The sequence below is a fragment of the Myotis davidii genome, unplaced genomic scaffold (assembly GCF_000327345.1).
Source record: "Myotis davidii unplaced genomic scaffold, ASM32734v1 scaffold2257, whole genome shotgun sequence".
NCBI classification, from domain to species: Eukaryota; Metazoa; Chordata; class Mammalia; order Chiroptera; family Vespertilionidae; genus Myotis; species Myotis davidii.
Genome location: NW_006288189.1, coordinates 52,702 through 69,444, shown reverse-complemented (window position 1 = coordinate 69,444; position 16,743 = coordinate 52,702). Strand labels below are relative to the sequence as shown.

The 16,743-nt window shown below is 44.5% G+C and overlaps 1 protein-coding gene across 1 annotated transcript; it reads right to left on the bottom strand.

Annotated features, from left to right (window-relative positions):
* Nucleotides 1-240: 240 nt before the first annotated feature.
* On the bottom strand, nt 241-11,051 carry LOC102770166 (arachidonate 12-lipoxygenase, 12S-type; the record flags this gene model as incomplete). The annotated part of the gene is made up of 11 exons (XM_006760066.1): nt 11,031-11,051; nt 8,253-8,454; nt 6,346-6,427; nt 6,118-6,240; nt 5,921-6,024; nt 5,506-5,666; nt 4,827-4,970; nt 3,958-4,167; nt 1,217-1,303; nt 817-986; nt 241-362 (listed from the first exon to the last, which is right to left on the bottom strand). Coding segments are annotated over exons 1-11 (1,426 nt in total), but the record flags the coding sequence as incomplete, so codon positions are not given.
* Nucleotides 11,052-16,743: the final 5,692 nt, after the last annotated feature.

The window sequence follows — 16,743 nt, the reverse complement described above, 5'->3', positions numbered from 1 at the left end:
TGAATGGGAGATGGCAGGAATGGGAGATGGACATAAAGGCTAATGATCAGGGTCTCTAGGGAGGACAATTCTTGGGTTTGTAGGACTGTCCTAATACTTAGGAGGTGGGAATGGTATTCATATGCTTCATGTGTGGAGGGCAAGAGGGTGATGAGAGATCATGTCCCCAGAAGGGCAAGGCTGACAAGGGGCTCTGGGCAGAGTGTCTGAACAACTTCCTTCTCTTGGCCCAGTTCTCACCTCGGTCCTGGGCCTGGCACAGCCCCACCTCAGTGATCTCCCAACACCAGGCCTGCAGCTCAGGGTCCCCTCTCACGACGTCATCCCCGTGGTAGAAGAGGTAGATGATCCCCTCCACGTACCTGCCCAGAGGAGAAGGGAGCTGAGCTCCTTGAGAGTACAAGGCTGTAGCCTATGACATTTAATCCTTTTCGGTGGCTTCTGTCCAACTGACTTTCATTGTCTCTGGGGGCACATCTTACAAGACTTTCCTTTTGGGACATCCCCAACCTTTTTCTACACATTAGTTTAGAAAGGAAATGTGAGACATAAGTTTTAAGCGTTCCCTGTACATGATTAATAACCATTCTTTCTAACAAAACCCAAGTTCTTCCAGATCCCCATCTCCCCATTCTGATTCCCCAAGCTAGGCTCTTCCTTTATTCTACTTTTCAGATCCTACCCACTGTCTCCTCTGCTCCCTCTGTCTGGACCTTCTTCTTTCATGTTCCTTTTTGCCCATACTGACCTCAAGCCAGAGACCCACTCTCCTTCTTCCCAATGGCCTTCCATTTATCAGCTCCCACTCTCACCCACCGGGCAATGATCTCCCAGAGCCGTAAAGCATCATGGGCATAGAGAGCACTTGGGATTCCCAGCAGGCCCCGGTCAGCCAGATCTTCAGGAGGACAGAGGGAGCGGTAGGTCATCTGAGACAAGGCCTGATGGAGCAACTGCACATGGGGCCCGCCTCCTGTGCTCACTGCCTGGAATTTGAGAGTTGACAGGTCTTGAGTGATAAAAGTAGAGCTGGCAATCTTGACATAGTATATAAGGGGTTCACAGTGGGATTTACAAAATTAAAAGTATAAAATGAACAGGCTCATGGGTTTAAGGATCAGGACATTCATACCAGGTGGTGTGAGACTGTGAAGATGGCAGGGGGTTGTAGAGAGATGAAAGATTAGGCAGCCCCATGCCCTCATTTCCTCTTTACCTGACTAAATATTCCACTAGCTGAGTTGACTTGTGTCCGTGCTCGGGTGTTAATCTCCATGGTGTAGCGGGTGTGTGGGATCAGGAGCTGGATGAAGAAGATTAGAGAAGGGTGGTTATTGGAGTCCATGCTTGGGTCCTCCCTTGTAGGGAGTGGCACTCAGCCTGGTGACGTTCTCTCCTCTGGATCTTTTCCTCCCTGCCAGTGCCTCTGCAGGCTGGTCTCCTTCTGCTGCTATGATCACTAACTCTCATGCTCTCCATGACTCTACTGTGAGTGGGGTTGTGGAGCTAGAATGACCTGGGCTTGAGTCCAGGCTTACCTACTCACTTTGGTACTTGTTCAAGTACCTCATCTGTCAATTTCCTCATCTGTCAACAAAGATAATAATAGGTCTCCTAAGTCAGGTGCTGTGGTGGTAATTATATGAGGAATATATAAAGAGTGTTTAGCTCAGTGCCTGGCACACAGAAGCATTGATTAGGAGGTATTATCATTACCTTTATTGTATCCACCTTGAATGTAGTTGTCCATTTAGAACAGTGGTTCTCAACCTTGGCTGCATTCATTCATGAGGCCCAGAAATCAGAATTTTAAAAAAGATTCCCAGGTGATTTTAATGTGCAGCCAAGGTTGAGAACCACTGGTTTAGAAGCTACTCCTTAGCTTTCAATATCGTTTCATGCTTCCTCTTTCATTCACATCTTCTCATTCCTTAAACTAGCCTCTCTGCTCAATTTCAAAGCTCTCCCTCCAACTGCTCATTGTTTTACTCTTGGATTCTTTTGGAAAAAGAGTATCTTCAGTCAGAATTTTAGAAATGATATCAAGCTCCCTGCTTAAGCAGCAAATGGGTTGTCATCAAAGCTGTACCCATTCCTAATTGTCTACTCTTTCCTTCTATTTTTAGCTATTGAAAAGTACAACTAACATATTCTTTTTATCTTAGATGAATTTTATTTCATTTCCTCCTGGTTGATATACAGGATTTAGACTGTTTGAATATTGATCAGAGTTTTATAATGCTGGAATAAAGGAAGGACACAAGTGATACTGCTAATACCAAGTTATCTAGGGGGCTCATATTGTTCTTTTCAGAAAGTTCATGGAGAGATGCTGGTTTCACAGAAAACACTAAGACAACAGTGAGGAGCAAAGGACCCAAAACAGAGTTCCTAACAGCAATGATAGTAATGATGATGATAAACAAAATAATGGCAGAAAACAGACATTTTTCTAGCATTTAGTCTGTAATGCCTTAACAACCCAACAATGCAGATCGCTATCCTCATGAACACACATCTGGTAAGTACTGAGACCAGGATTCAGGCTTCAGACCCAAGCAGTTAATCCAGAGCCTGCACAGGTAACCTTGGTAACTTCTGCAGGCTTAGCCCTCCTGGGAGTTCCAACAAGACTGTCGGCCATGGGATGGAGTTGCTATGGTGAGGGAATATGGCTGTGGACGGGAGCTTATGAATTAAAAGGGTATTTTGAAGTGTAAAAATGGGAATAAGTGATTCAAGCTAGGAGGGAGATGGTGATGATGTTATCAAATCTGAGGACCCATGAACTACATTAGTAACTATTTTATCTATCTCACCCTAGAACCTCGAACAACCACAGCCCACAGGAGTGCTGGCATTGGAACTCCCAGAGACATTACAGATCAGTTTTTCTGCTTGTTAAATACTCATTTGCATATCTTACCAACACTTCAACCTTTGTATTTAAAGCTCAATACCTAATCTTTGCCTCCAAACTGGCTTCTTTTCCTAATTACACTCTTTATGACCACTGCTCCGCTTCACAGGCTTATAGATTTTTGCCCCCTGCTCTGCCCTGTTCCCTGTATCAAAGTGCCATTGAGATCTGGGAAACAATTGTAAGACAAGCACAAGTCTTATTTTACTGCCTTCTGCCTAGCAATAGACACTGAACTCGCTGTTTATAGCATCACAGTATTTCTTGGTCATTCCAACAGTGTTCACTGTGAGCTCCTAGGTCTGGCAGTGCTGAGGCCTCTGACCTTTCTCTCCAATAATATACAGGCATGATGCAGGCAGTCCCCTCCCTTCCATCCGTGTCACCGCCATACTAATGTATATCTTTAGTTTCCTCACACTTGGGTAGATGTCAGTGACCAGCCAGGCTGCTATCCTTGCCCTTTAATTTTGTGCTCCTCATAACATTTGGTTGCAGTAGAACATTCTCCACCAATACTATAGAGTTTATAGCTGTTTCTTTTGATTCCCACCTCTATTCTCAGATATGATTCTTTGACTGTTTGTCATGTCTACCACTTGTCTTCCTGGCTAAATGGCGACATGTGGGTTTAACAAACTATATTCCTACTCTCCTCCAGACCCATTGCTGGAGAATTTCAGAGAATTGACTTGCAATATGTGTATAAAACTGCTAAAGGACTTGATTTAATAGGATAGATCATGTATTATTTCTTATAACTGCATGTGAATTTATAATTGGCATAAAATTAAAAAAAATTTAAACATGAAAATATAACCAGAAGATTCAAGGTGTTGCTATAGTTATCTCTCTCCTGTCCCTTCCTGCCTATGAAGATTCTTTGCTGATACTATATCAGTGCTTGATTATTGCAAAGCAGATTTGTTATATATTCCTAGCCAGATGGCTTAGGCTTTTAAAATCTTGGATAACTGTTGTACTGTTTCACATGTTTCCTTGTGAGCAATATGGGACATGGAGGGTAGAGGATGTACCTTGAAGACAGGGTGCAGTCCTGGGAGGCACCTCATGGTGGCTACAGCGATGACCTCAGCCAGCATATGAGTGTTCAGAAAGTGATATTGTAACTGGTGCAGTTGGAAATCTGAACTTCGGACCCAGGCCTTTGCCAGGAGCCAGGCAAGTGGAGGGTCTGAGGGCAGGAACAGTGGTGGGGTTGGGTAGCTGGCCTTGGGAGGCTGGATCTGCAATAAAGAGGAGCTAAGCATTCATTGACCTCATCATATGTTACACACCATGCTCAGTATTCTGGGGGAAACTGATGACTAATATTATTGTCAAGCAGAGGGCTATAATCTAGTAGGAGGAAGGAGGACCCTTCCAATCATCCTCTCACTAGCTCTGGGGACGTGTGAGTACCATAATGGTCAGGTTCAAACAGGAGGAATTAGAAAGGGGGGAGTTCAGTATGGCCGTAACAGTGGTTTGGGAGAAACCTGATGAAAGTGTGAGTTAGGATGGTAGAGTAGGAAGGAGAAGCTGGATGTGTGAGATACCGGACAATTCTCATCAATTGATTGATGAGAACAGTAAGAGGGGAAATGCATTAAAAACAAAGGGAAAATATGTCCAAGGAAGAAAGGATATTCTACAGATTCAAAGGTCAGAAAAGGTCGAGTAGTCTTAGAGTGAGTACCAACAGAGATCATTCTGACTCTCAAAAAAGGCAATTTCAGGTGAGTAGTGAGTAAGCTGCAAGGTAAAAAGGGAAGACTGGAGACAATGACAAATCTCACTGAGTGAAACAGAGGAGCTGGGACAAGAACTGGCTGTCTTTGTCCCCGGGCAGTGGTTGGGGAGAAGGGAGAGCAGTGTTAGAAAGAGGATTTACAAAATATCTCACCTGGATGACCATGGGTAGCAGCTTCCCACTGGGTTCCATCTTCAGCATGACGAGGGGGGCAGCCAGGTACTGCTTCTCTCCTTGGATCACGTTGGCTGGAATTCCATCCAGCAGGATAAAGTCAGCTTCAAACAGGGAACCATTCTGGGGGGAAAGTTCAAAGTCTACTCCAGAGGGCCAGCACCAAGGGGAAGAAATGTAATAACATTCAGTCTCATTTCTTACAATTATCCTACATCAATATCAGAGTCCTGGTGGCAGAAAGGAAGGAGGCATCCAGAACAATTAGTCGAAGTAATCTCAGTTCACAGTGAGGAAAGAGGCAAAATGAGAGGAATCTTCACCAGGGACATGTTAATTCCCTGTGGCATGGTGGTTTTAAGACCATACCTGACCAATTTCTTTGCACCACATGCATGCTAAGCTTCCCCTTGTCAAGGTGCCCAAGCCTCTTTCCTCATCATATCCTATTTTTCTGCTACCTCTATCTGGCCCCCACCAGTCCCATAGTTTCCTTTACATACTTTATCAACTCTAAGTTTTTCCTGCAAAGGACTCTGCACATAGGAACAGTGGATTAATACAGTCTCCCTTCCCTGATTCACCTCTGGTCCTTCCCCTTCAACACATCCCTTCCCCCACAGACAACGAGAAGACAACCAAGGGCTGGAGGCTGTACCTGGAGTTCTTCTTCCAGCTGGGCCCGAAGCTCCTCCATCCCTGAGGGCAGCACCAGCCGGGAGGGCAGAGAGGTGGAGCGTCTCAACAGCATGGGGTTGGCGCCATTGAGGAACTGGTAGCCAAAAAGCTCATCATCCTGCCAGCGCTGGTGAACCTTCTCTGTAGGTAGGTTTGGAGTGGAGGGAAAGGATATTCACCACAACCTGATGTCCTTCTCCTTTAGGTTTTAATACAGCTATTCAGGCATATGATTACTTTGTATTCAGCCCGTCTTTTCTTTTTGTTGCCTCTGAGAAATGACCAGGCATACAGTCTTCTCCTCTGGGAACTACTTATGAGGGTCTATGGAGTAAGAAGTTTGGGACAACAAAACACGCTATTAAGAATTTACAAATGTCTATGGGAATACTGACCACAAAGAGTGCTCTTGGGGCCCCAGAAGATCTGATCAAAATCCTCTAGGCTGTCCCAGGAGTTCAGGAGGGTGTAAACACGTTTGAGGACCATCTCCAGTGCCCTAGGATAAATGTCAAGGATGGCACTGTCAACTCACCAAATCCTGCCTGTAACGGGATCCACCACTACCCACTCCATTGGCATCTGTTCTCACCCTGTCTTCCCTGTCCATTCATAGTCCAGCCTCTTTTCACCATGAAATTTCATATCTGGGGGCAGATCCTTCACAGAGTCCGCAGCTATTGTCAGGGGTAGCCCTTCCTTCCAGATGCCCCAACTAGTAGATGGGGAGAAGAGTTCAGGGAAGAATTAGGGAGTCAGTGATAGTGGCAGGATCAGAGAAGAGGTGGGAAATTCAGGAGGGCTATGGATGGGTGGTTACCAGTAGATCAACTGTCTTTCCTTCAGTTCTTTCTCTCGATGCTTCTGGAACTCGTCCGAGGTACTCTCCCCTGCCAGGCGGGCTGGGAGAACATTTGATCACATTGTTTGTCCAACTCATGCTATCCCTGACTTGATCTAATCTCTCATTCTTGACTATATTGCATCTGACTCTTGCCTTTTTCTCTGACTCTACCTCACCTGATGTATTCCCAAAGTCACTTATTGTATCTTTACCCACACCCAATTCATTTCACCTATTTCAACCCCATGTTTGTCCTTAACAACATCCCATGTTTTCTTCCCTTTCATGTTCCTTAAATCAAATTCCACTACTTGTGCCTATAGATGATTATGAATTTTCTCCTCAGTCACGTGCCATATCCACAATATCCATATTATTATATACTAGAGGCCCGGTGCACAGATTTGTGCACCAGTGGGGTCCTTCAACCTATCCTGTGAGGATCGGGCTAAAACTGCTCTCCGACATCGCCCAAGGGGTCCCAGATTGCAAGAGGGTGGTTCTCACGTGACACACCATAGAATCGGGCTCCCTCCTTGGCAGCTCCTGCTTTGAGTGTCTGCCCCCTAGTGGTCAGTGCACATCATAGTTACCAGTTGGAGCATCTGCCCCCTGGTGGTCATTATGCATCAAGCTACTGGTCAGATGGTCCAACCATTAGACAGTTGCTTAGGCTTTTATATATATAGATTGCCTTTGTTAATCTCATCTATGTTGGCCTTCCCCTTTCTACTCCTTCACCTGTCCTCCGAATGACATATTTCATATTCATTATACATACGCACTATGCTCTTCCTTGTCCCTACCGCCACCTGATTCCTGAGACAAAAATTCTATGTGTGCTCCCTTCAACCATCCCATGTCATCTGTGTTAGGGAACAAATAGTTCCATGTTGCTACCTTTCCCTCACTCCATCTCACCTAGCCTCACCATCACATGGTTTATATTTGTTAACCTGATTTGTCCTTTTCTCACTTCTATCTATATTATCCCTCAAAGACACCTATTTCATGTTTCCATTTTTTATTAAATTTATTGGGATATAATATTGATTAATAACATCATATAAAATTCAGATGTACAATATGACATTTGTATACTCTGAGTTTGTTCAGAGTAACTATATATTTGACCCTCTTTACCCTCTTTGTCTTCCCTCTGGTAACCACCATTCTGTTGTCTGTATCTATGAGTTTGTATTTTTGTTTTGTTTGTTCACTTGCTGCTTTTTGTTTTATATCCCACATAAGAATCAAATTGCATATTTCTAGTCCTTTTCTTTTGATATTTCCTTTAATAATACTCTCAAGATCCATCCATGTTGTCTCAAACACCAATATTTCATCTTTCTTATGGCTGATCAGTCTCCATTCTTACATGCCATTGTTCTCAATTTTCTCTCTTAGTCAGATCTGTCCTCCACGTGTCCCACAGCAACAAATACCCTATAGCCCCTGCTCACTCACCCCCATCCCAGTCAGAGTGCTCCCTGCCCTCACAGTTGTCTTTCATGTTGTCACAGCCAAAGCAGCTCTTCACATCATATCATTTATTGCTCCCCTTCCCTGCCTCCTCTCAGGGGTCCCATGTGCTAGCCTTACCTGTCCCTGCCCTAACTTGTTCCATTCCCTCTGCTCACGTACTTGGGAGGTCGAATCTACACAGCATTCACTTCCCTGTCCAGTCCCACTTCAGACCTTTTTCATTCTATGTATAACTTTCCCTCCTTTCCTGACTTGGGCCCTCTAACCTGCTGAGCGCGCACTTTTTTCAAATCCCTCAGACCTTCCTCTGTGCTCCCCCGCATTCTCCAGTAGCCCCTTCCCCCGTTCCCGCACTACTCCCTGGGCCCTGCTCCCATTTCCCCGAGGCGGCCCCTCACCGGTGCCCTCGGGCAGGGTCAGCACCCCCTGGCCCTGCACCCAGCGGTAGCAGGGGAAGGCGGCCTCCTCTAAGGCTTCTGGGCCCTGCACGGTGATGCGGTCGCAGAACCAGGCGTTGTCCACCAGGGAGTGGTGTTTGCGCAACTTCACGAACTGCAGTGGCCCCAGGTCCTGGGGAATGTCCTGTTCGAACTCCTCCGCCTGTGGGGACCAGAACCCGGTGAGACTTAGTAGTGGGGACCCAGGAGAGGATGTTTTACTGGACGCGGGGTCCTCTCTGGAGTCAGGTGACAAGGCCTCCAGGGACAGCATTGCCTCCTCCCAACACCTGTGCGGTGGGTCTCAAACTCCCCATCGCACCAGTAGGACCAGGGAGTCGGGATGAGGCCACAGTAACTTGAGCACTGAGGACCATCACCTGCACCAGCGCCAGAGCTCTAGGAGGACCCTCCCCTTTGACCATTGATCCCATAATGACACTGGCATGGGGTCACTTAGGAAGGAGTGGAGGTTGTGTGGACAAGGGTCTAGGGGAGGGAGAAGGAGTTGAGCCCAGCTAGGCCCTGGCTCTGAACCTCTCACCCACCCAGGTGCATGGAGCCCTTCTCACTGGAAGTCCCAGCTAGCATGGATGCTCCCTCAGACCCAGAGAAGAGCCAGGCCCCGGTGGCCACGTGGATGCGGTAGCGGCCCATGGCAGCAGGTGGGCTCTCCTCGGTGGCAGAGGTCCCCTTACTGATACCAGACAAAGATTCCACGGCCAGACTTCGTCCTGCTGCCTCAGGACAAGTCCAGGGCTTAATAAAGCAGCACTGGGTGTGCCAGCCCACTCCAGGATTGGGCCCCACCCCGGACAAACCAGAACCGGGGATTAGCCCAGGGGGTGGGGGAAAGGCTGCTGATCCTCTGAGCAAAGTGCTGAGAATGGGGCTTAGAGGAAGATGAGGGGCTGAGCCTGGGCGGGGGAAGAGAGGTAGAGGGGCAGGGAGATTCCACCAGAGTTTTCTTTCTAGGCTCTCATTCCCCGCAACGACACCCACTGCCTGGTTGTACTACTAAATAGCATTTTCTGAAGGGGTCCTGGGTGCCATCCCTTTTATTTCTTCCAGTATCTGGTGCCCCTGGGCAACTGTACTCACTTTCTATTCACCTACCAGGTCTGTGTGCCAAAGGGACACTGGGATTGCCGTTGTGGGCTAGAGAAAGCCCTTCTTGCAGACACTTCAGAGGTCAGGGATAATTAGAGTATTTCCTGTAGTAATACTTTCGGTGCCCAAGCACCTAGAGTAGCCAATGTACTACTTTTCTCCCTTTTGTTTTCTCTCTACACCCCCATCTCAGACAGACAACCAATGTCAATATTTACTGTTTCTGCTTCTCCATTTCTTTCTGTTAATCAGATTGTTTCATATGGTTTATGTCATTTCTTCCACAAAAATGGTCACACTACACATTTATTTTCTTGGAAGTTGCTTCCCACAGTTAACAATTCGTGAGGAGAATATCTTCAGATCAATAGATGGAGATCTAACTGCTCTCTTCTCCAGCTTGAAGGATTGCCCTCTTGATGGTTTTCAGTATAAACTGCGATGAGTGCTTTAATGAACTCTGTTGTATATATACCCTTATGTACCCTCATATTTATAGGATAGATTCCCCGAAATGAGATTTCACATGAAAATGCTTGTATATATTGTATATTGGCTATCCCTTTTAAACTACGATTTTCAGATATGCTTGACATGTAAAGTCCACACATATTTGATGTATAAAATTAATGAATTTGCCAATAAGTGTACAACAATGTATATTATTGTCAAATTGCTTCCCAAAAGGCTGTAGCATGGTACCAGAGTGCCCCTTTCTCTGCATCTCCAACACCATAGAAAGCTATAATTTAAAAAATTTTTGCCAATAGGTTGGATGTAATTTTCAAGAACACTGAAGGGTCTGGGATTTTACCCAACTTAAAAACCAGTAAGGTTTGACTACTTGCTGTTTGAGGAATGGGAGCAGAAGACACATAACTTCTAGTTCAGTAACAAAGGGGATATTATTAGTCAGAGCAAAGCAGTAGCCACAGTTCATATTCACATCAGTTCCTCATGCCCTACCACTTACAACAATTGTGATGCCGGAGAGTCTAGGTGAGTGGCAGCACACACAGTGGGCTGCATTACAGGAGAGGACCGTGAGTTTGGGGAACTTGCCACTCTTGTGGTAAGCAGATCCAAGTCCATTCATTGTCTACAGGATATTACCTCATTTCCATGCTTCCCCCCTGCTGAAACAACCTTGATAAATAGTAATGAGCTGTCAGGGCTTTGTATTTCTGACATACCCAGCAGGAAGACCTAGGGCAGCGGTTCTCAACCTGTGGGTCACGACCCCTTTGGGCCTTCCAATGCTCTATTTCTCCATTTAATAATAAATGCATGGACTTACTCAATTCTGGATAGAAAGATAAAATATTGCAAAGGCACATACTCTCCTGAATTAATCTAAAATTTACATATATATTTAATATGCAAATTAGGCCAGGAAGCTTTAACACAGTGGTTCTCAACCTGTGGGTCGCAACCCCTTTGGGGGTTGAACGACCCTTTCACAGAGTCGCCTAAGACCATTGGAAAACACATATATAATTATATATTGTTTTTGTGATTAATCACTATGCTTTAGTTATGTTCAATTTGTAACAATGAGTTTGGGGGTCACCACAACATGAGGAACTGTATTAAAGGGTCGTGGCATTAGGAAGGTTGAGAACCACTGACCTGGGGGCACTCAAAGTCCATCGCAGATCGCCAATCCCAATAGAATGATGTATTTTAGCTGCTTAACCTCATCTAAAGCTTCATAATGAATATAAAATAAAATCCGAGTTCCTCACCAAGGTGTGATTTGCACAGTTAAATTTACTCTTAGTCTAATGAAGAGGAAATACATAGAAAAAGGAAGTAATAGATGTGGCCAGAAGAAAGTTCTGTACACATTAAGATGGCGAACCCCTAAGTTTGGATAGAGCATGACCCACACCTTTCCATGAATCTAATACTATAGCAGCAAGCCTATTATTCCAGGCTCTCGGCTCCGGTGGGTCTTCACTCTGCATGAGTACTGTGACCACTGAACTTCTAGCACGCCTCCACCAGAAAAAGGACTCAATAGGAACCACAGCTACTTCACTCCCCAAGACCTCTATGCCTGATCTTCAGTATGTCCTTTCAACCTTATACTTGCAGGCTCAGCAAGAGACTGACCTTAAACCAATTCCAATTCCACATTCTTGCCAACTTCTAATCCAGGACAAGTCCAGGGCTTAATAAAGCAGGACTGTGTGTGCCAGCCCACTACAGGATTGGGCTCCACCCCAGACAAACTATAACCTGGGATTAGCTCAGAGGGTGGGGGAAAGGTGGCTGTTCCTCTGAGCCTGGGTGCAGGAAGAGAGAGAGGGACAGGGAGAATCCACCAGTTTTCTTTCTAGCCCTCATGCCCCCCACATACACCTGCACCCTCGTTTTACTATTGAATAGCATTTTCTGAAGGCATCCTGAGTGCCAGTCTCTTTTTTTGCTGGCAGTGCCTGGTGCCCCTGGGTGACTGTACCCACTTTCTCTTTGCCTACCAGGTCTGCTTGCTGAATGGGCATTGGGATTCTCAGTGTGGGCCAGAAAGGGCCTTTCTTGAGAAACACCATTCAGCTAGAGAGCAGCGAATGTACTCCTTATCTCCCTTTTGTTTTCTATCCACACCCCAATCCCAAGGCACACAGCCAATGTCAATATATGCTATTTCTGCTTCTCCATTCCTTTCCGTTAATAGGATTGTTTCATGTGGTTTATGTCATTTCTTCCACAAAAATGAGGTCACACTATACATTTTATTTTCTTGGAGTTACTTTCCACAGTCACCAATGCATGATGAGACTATCTTCAGATCAAAAGATGGAGATCTAACTCCTTTCTTCCCAACTGGAAGGATTACCCCCTTGATGGGTATTCAGTGCTGACTATGATGAGTGCTTTAATAAACACCTTTGTAGGTATACTCTTATGCACCCTTATAGTTAAAGAACAGATTCCCAGAATTGAGATTTCAGACTAAAATGCTTGTATATATTTTATATTATGTATTACATATATTTTTGAAAACCACATTTTTATAGTATGCTTGATGTGTAAAATCTGTACGTATTTGATGTATAAAATTTAATTTTTGCCAATAAGTATACACCAGTGTATTTTATTGTTAAACTAGAGGCCCAGTGCATGGATGGGGTCCCTCGGCCTGGCCAGCAATCTGTGGCAGATTGGCTGGCCAGTCAGGAGGGCTGGTCAGCTGGGGGGGAGGGGCCATGGAGGTTGGCCAGCTGGCCCCCCTGATCGGGGCCAATGGGGCCTGCATTGAGAATCTGCCCCTTGGTGGTCAGTGAGCATCATGTGACTGGTTGACCAGTCGTTCCAGTCATTCCAGTCATTCTGGTCGTTTGGTTGTAATAGTCGCTTAGGGTTTTACATATATAGATTGCTTACCAAAAAAGCCGTAGCATGGTACCAAAGGGCTCTTATCTCTGCACCTCCACCAGCATAGAAAATTATCTCTTTTTAATTTTTGCTAATAAAATAGAACTGATTTTGAAGGGAAAACAAGCTGGTGTGGGATTTTATCCAACTTAAAAACTAGTTAGGTTTGTCTAGTTGCTGTTTAGCTGATGATGGCAGAATACAAAAAACTTCAAGTTCAGTAACAAAGCAACATTTTTACTCAGACCAAAAGCAATAGCCACAGTCCATATTCATATCAGTTCCTCATGCCCTCCCATGTCCCACAAGTGTGATGCAGATGCGTCTAGGTGAGTGACAGCACATACAGTGGGCTGCATTTTAGGGGAGGAGCATTGAGTTTGGGGAACTCACCACTTTTGTGGTAAGCAGATCCATGTCCATTCTCTGTCTACAGGAACATGACCTCATCACTCAGGGTTGCTCACTGCGGAAGCAACCTTGATAAATAGCCCCAAGTAAAGAGCACTGAGGCTTTGCATTTCTGACATACCCAGCAGGAAGGCCTAGGGGCACTCAGGGCCCATGGCACATCACCAATCCCAATAGAATGAGGCATGTCAGCTGCTTAAACCCTTCTAAGAGCTTCCTAATGAATATATAATAAAACCCAAATTCCTCATCAAGGTGTGGTTGCCACAGTTAAACCTGTTCTCAGTGTAATGATAAGGAAATATGTACAAAAGGGAAGTACTTAAATGTAGCCCAGCATGTAGTCAATATACATTTAGATGGTGAACCCCTGAGTTTTGATAGAGCATGACCCACACCTCTCCATGAAGCTAATACTATACCAGCAATTGTATTATTCCAGGCTCTCTGCCCTGATGAATCTTCACTCTGCATTACAGTGACCACTGAACATCAAGCACACTTCCACCAGAAAAAGGACTCAACATGGAACCACAGCTACTTCACTCCACCAGACCTCTATGCCTGATCTTTGGTATGTCCCTTAAACCTTATACTTGCAGACTCAACAACAGCCTGACTTTTTTTTTTTTAATATATTTTATTGATTGTTTACAGAGAGGAAGGGAGAGAGATAGAGAGTTAGAAACATCGATGAGAGAGAAACATCGATCAGCTGCTTCCTGCACACACCCCACTGGGGATGTGCCCGCAACCCAGGTACATGCCCTTGACCGGAATCGAACCCGGGACCCTTCAGTCCGCAGGCTGATGCTCTATCCACTGAGCCAAACCGGTCCCGGCACAACAGCCTGACTTTAAACCAATTCCCATTCCACATTCTTTCCAACTTCTAATCAAGTCATCTTTATGCATTATTTTACTTCTTAGGTATATACAGGCTAATAAATAACGCAGGAATGATGGAGTTATTATATAAACAGTTTGCAACCCCTAAAAAAATAATACATCTAAAAATGGTTATCTACAGTGGCTAAATGCACAAAAAAAGACATTGTCAATGATTATGTGCCTCTGGCAGAAATATTTTGAACCGACTATCTGAAGGCATCTTGAAACATAACACTGTTAGCAATTCTCATCAAATTTAAATTTGTAACTACCAACCTGTAGGAAGTACAAAGGTAAAGGAGCATGTTACACCATGAGGAAATAATCAGCGAAATCCACTGGGGAGACGAACAACCTTGTTTCATCACATAAACATGGCAAGAAATGAAAAGAGAGAGGAAAATGAGACATACATATGAAATACAAGTGACTTCAGAAACAATTACAACACATGAACCATAAATAACATTGATCTTGGGTTTGGGAATTGTCTGGGGATTATTGCTTTTCAGTACACATGTTTTGTGTCAGCAGAATATCTGAACATGGAGTGTGATTGATAAATTCACAGAACAATTTCTACAACTACAAATAATGAATGGATGTCAGGGAAGATGTATAAAAGGAGGTCATTTGATATTTTAGAGAAAAGAGGGGCCAGAATGCAGCAAGAAGTGTGAGAGATCAAGGCAGGAGTTCTCTTTTGGATGGAATAGGTTTGAGGATACTTGGATGGCAAAGAACTAGTAGAGAAAGAACATTTAAGATGCAGGGTACAGAAGGCATAACTGAAGAAGAAACAACATGATGGGTGTGGGAGGATAAAATTCAAACCATATATGCAAGAATTCCTGTTGGATGGACAGGGAGACCCTTCCTTTCTAACAGAAGGCAACACATAGAAAATTCTGTGTAGGGATAACGAGGAGGTTCCCACCTCACAGTTTCTATGTTCACTCCTCTTCCTAACCCTCATGCTAGATGTCCTCTACTTCTCAGGGACCCAGGTGTCACAGTCCCAGAGCTGAGCCAGATGGCAGCACCAGACCTTCTCAGATTTCTCCTTTCATCTTGGACAGGCAAGTTTAAATTTCAGATAAGAATGGAGCCCACCTAGCCGGCATAGGGGGCAAAGGCTACCCGATTTGGCGGGGGGAGGTGTCTCTTCTTACAGTTCTAAGCTCTATTTACATTTATTTTTATTGGCTCTTTTTATTGAATTTATTGGGGTTACATAGGTTAATAAAGTTACATAGGTTAATAAAGTTACAAACTGTAATACATCATCTGCACATTGCATTGTGCACCCACAGTCTAAATCTAGTCTTGTCCCATCACCATTTTATCCTGTTTACCCTCCTCTATCTACCCCCACCCCCTTTCCCTCTGGTTATCACCATTTTGTTGTCCATGTCCATGAGATTTTTTTCTTACTCCTTTCACCAATTCCTTAGCTATTGTCCTAATACCATTCCCTCATTATTTTCTCAACCTAACTCATTACTTGCCTACTGGTGCTGGTCTCTGTTCTGCTCTGATGACCCAAACTTAGAAGCTATCTCTCCCAGAATGTTGTTGCTCATGCAGTCACACAACACAAGTTTTCTAAATGTTGGCATAATGGAGTGAAGGATTATTTCATCACCTAATATAGCCCAGATGATGACACTTACTGTAAGGCATTTATATTGTTAAATGCTTTATGGCTATTCCTGACAATAGGATTTTCTTCTGCTATCTTTATTCCTATACTTCTCTCTCTCGGCTATTCCTGACAATAGGATTTTCTTCTGCTATCTTTATTCTTGTACCTCTCACCCCCCCCTCTCCTTTTCTCACACACACACCATGTTGCGAGGTCTCTCGCTCTCTCTTCTTTAGTCACCCTTATAATGCTCCCCTTATTCCCATTTCTATTTAAAATATTAATTGAAAGCAAAAACTCTTCCAATTTTATTTTATAGAAGAATTCAAATAATTTGATCATTTATTGTTTGAACAGCATAAAGAAAAACAGAGAATTTTAAAGACCATTAACAGGGTCAACTTTTTGCCATCATCTCTTTCCCAGGAGTTATAAGTAGAAGGAAGTAGGGAGTGATTCTATCAATTATATGATACTAGAGGTGTGGTGCAAGAATTCATGCATGGGTGGGGTCCGGCCAGCCCCACCTCTGATTGGGGTTGGGGTGGGGCTAAATGGGGATGGGACTGGCCAGAGGTAGGGGCTGCAGGTGTTTGGCCAGCTGGCCCCACCCGCTGGTCAAACTTCCGGTCGAACGCCCAGTTGAGAAGACAATTTGCCTATTTGCCTTTTATTATATAGGATGAGTGCCACCAACACTCTCAAGGAAAAAGTGACGTTGGCATAATGGAGTGAAGGATTATTTCATCACCTAATATAGCCCAGATGATGACACTTACTGTAAGGCATTTATATTGTTAAATGCTTTATGGCTATTCCTGACAATAGGATTTTCTTCTGCTATCTTTATTCTTGTACCTCTCACCCCCCCCTCTCCTTTTCTCACACACACACCATGTTGCGCCTTAGTTTCCCACTGAACCTTCTCCTAAAGCTCCTTTATGGCCTGTTGATGCTTAAATCCCCAGGTTGTTGTTTTTTTCTCAGTGATCACGGTTGTCAAAGCCTGTGATG